Source organism: Eumetopias jubatus, unplaced genomic scaffold (assembly GCF_037043125.1).
Source record: "Eumetopias jubatus isolate StellerSeaLion01/CBP00866 unplaced genomic scaffold, mEumJub1_p1.0 scaffold_7, whole genome shotgun sequence".
NCBI classification, from domain to species: domain Eukaryota; kingdom Metazoa; phylum Chordata; class Mammalia; order Carnivora; family Otariidae; genus Eumetopias; species Eumetopias jubatus.
In genome coordinates this window covers 38,819,504-38,821,679 of record NW_028274813.1, presented here as the reverse complement: position 1 = coordinate 38,821,679, position 2,176 = coordinate 38,819,504, and the positions used below count along the sequence as shown (strand labels likewise).

At 62.5% G+C, this 2,176-nt stretch overlaps 1 protein-coding gene across 1 annotated transcript; it reads right to left on the bottom strand.

The window, feature by feature from the left end:
- Positions 1 to 733: 733 nt before the first annotated feature.
- On the bottom strand, positions 734 to 1,795 carry CDC50B (cell division cycle 50 P4-ATPase accessory subunit B). Its single transcript, XM_028102948.2, has one exon. It carries the CDS (start codon positions 1,793 to 1,795, stop codon positions 734 to 736), a length of 1,062 nt encoding a protein of 353 aa, XP_027958749.1.
- Between the last annotated feature and the right edge of the window lie 381 nt (positions 1,796 to 2,176).

The following is a 2,176-nucleotide window of genomic DNA, read 5'->3' as shown; positions in this document are numbered from 1 at the left end:
CTGGATGCAGGTCACTGCTTCAGGCCCAACCTCAGACACATGAGGAAACAGGGAAACATACAGTGTTCTACTTGCTCCCTGGTTCAGGACGGTGAATCTGAAGGAATACAGGAGGAAATCTCCAGACAATCTTGTTAAAACACAGCTTCCGGGGTCTCACTCCAGCCTTAGTGTGTCAGAAATGGGTCTGGTGTCTCCAATCTGTCCACATTTTTAAACAAGTATACTCTCTCCCACCCCTCTACACCTCTGCAAGTTATTTATGGGCTTCATTCTCTCCCTCAACACCCCCTCCCCTGCCCCCCAAGAAAACCAGGGTGTTGTCGCGATAAAAGTTAGAGTCACAGTCAGGAGCCAGTGAATAGCTGCGTGACCTTGAATGAGTTATTTAACGTCCCTAGGTCTGGCTCTTCATCAGATAAAAGTTGAACAGGAATCTCTACTGTCTCTTCCACACTCAAATGCTGCGGACTTGAAGAACCTAACATGTCAACTCGGTAAATCGTGAAGATGGGGAGAATGTACAAGGATGTCTCATTCTGCAGTCCAAACACCCCAGCAAGACTCTGGTAGCCCCCAGTTGGGTGTAATTCTTCCGTCTGGTCCAGGCATCACAACAGGCGGAAAAGTGAGGCAAGGCTGAAACTGGAATTGGAATTGATGGAGAAGAAGCCTAAGAAGCTTGCAGGCGAGTTCTGGCAAATAGCCGGAAGGCTACTTTGAAAAGCAGGAATCACTCCTCGTCCTCGTCCTCGTCGTTCTGGTCCTGGTAGCGAATGTAGACGACCAGCATGACAAAGCCCATGAGGATGCAGAGCGAGCCGACGACCAGGTAGGCGATGCCTAGGAAGGGGTTCTTGCCGCCCATCCACGAGATGTTGCTGAAGACGATGAGCTTGTGGCCGCCGAAGGCGCGCACCGGGTAGTTGTAGGTGATGTTGACGAGGTAGGCGCCGCGCGGCAGGCCGGTCGAGTAGTTGCCCTGGCGGATGCGCGCGTACAGCTTGCGGAACGTGGGCAGCGCCGCCGTGCGCATCCACACCACGAAGTCCTGGTTGATGAAGCCGGTGTTGTTCGGGTCGGGGCTCAGCTCGTAGACCGGCCGGGGCCAGTTGGGCGGCGGCGCGGTGCCTCGGAAGGCCAGCGCCAGGCTGCCGTTCACCAGCGGCGGGTTGCGGAACTTGACGTGGCAGTCGGTCCACCAGGCGATGCCGGTGCGGTCGAGCGGCACCTCGACGTACGGCCCTCCGGGCTGGCGCTGGTGCCACAGCGAAAAGGAGTCGTTGAAGAGGCTGTTGGCGATGGCGCCGCAGGGCGCGATGGGCAGGCCGGAGGCGCGGCGCTGGTAGGGGGCGCACTCGTTGGCCGGGTGGCGCAGCGCGCTCGGCAGCCCGCTCAGCTGCGTGTCGTCGCGGGACACGCTGTAGCGCCGGTTGTTCTGGTAGAAGTTGGTCAGCTCGTAGTAGAGGTACACGGGGCCCGGGAAGAGCTCTGGCAGCGAGAAGTACCAGGAGCACGAGCAGCGGAGCGGCGGCGCGCGGTCCCGGTCGGCCAGGGCGCACGCCGAGCAGTTGCCGGTGCCCGGGTTGCCCGTGTAGTCGTACTCGAGCTCCTTGATACCGTTGGAGGAGTAGAAGAGGCCCAGGCCCAGGCCGATGAAGGCCAGGCCGGCGCAGAAGAAGAGCGGCAGCGCGATGCTGGCCGACAGCAGCGGCTGCCAGGCGGGAAGGCGCTGCTGCGTGAACGCCGTGTTGTCGGGCTGGTGGGCGCCCCGGGCTGTGGCGCTCCAGGTCATGGCGGCCGCGCCGGGTCGGACGGGGGACGGGCGGAGTGGCACTCACAAGAGGCCAGCCGGGGGCTGCTCCCGGCTCAGCTTTCCGCTGGCTCAGGTGAGTTTGGGGGCTGGCCCCGCCTCCGGCCCCCCGCACAGGTCTCCGTACAGTGACCTGACCCCCTCAGTTCCGCCTCTGCCCAGGTGAGCGGGGCCGGCTCCGCCCCTGCTGGTAATCGGCAGCGGCGCCCCGCCTCTTGGGAGGTGAGCGGGGCGGGCGCTGGTTTCCTCACCTGGCCGGCGCAAGGCTCGCGTTTCCTCCCCACCTGGGTGGGTACGGCAGCCCGCTCCTCCTCCCCGAGGTGAGTGGCGGCCCCAGGCTGCCTCTGAGTGGCCCGTGCCTTG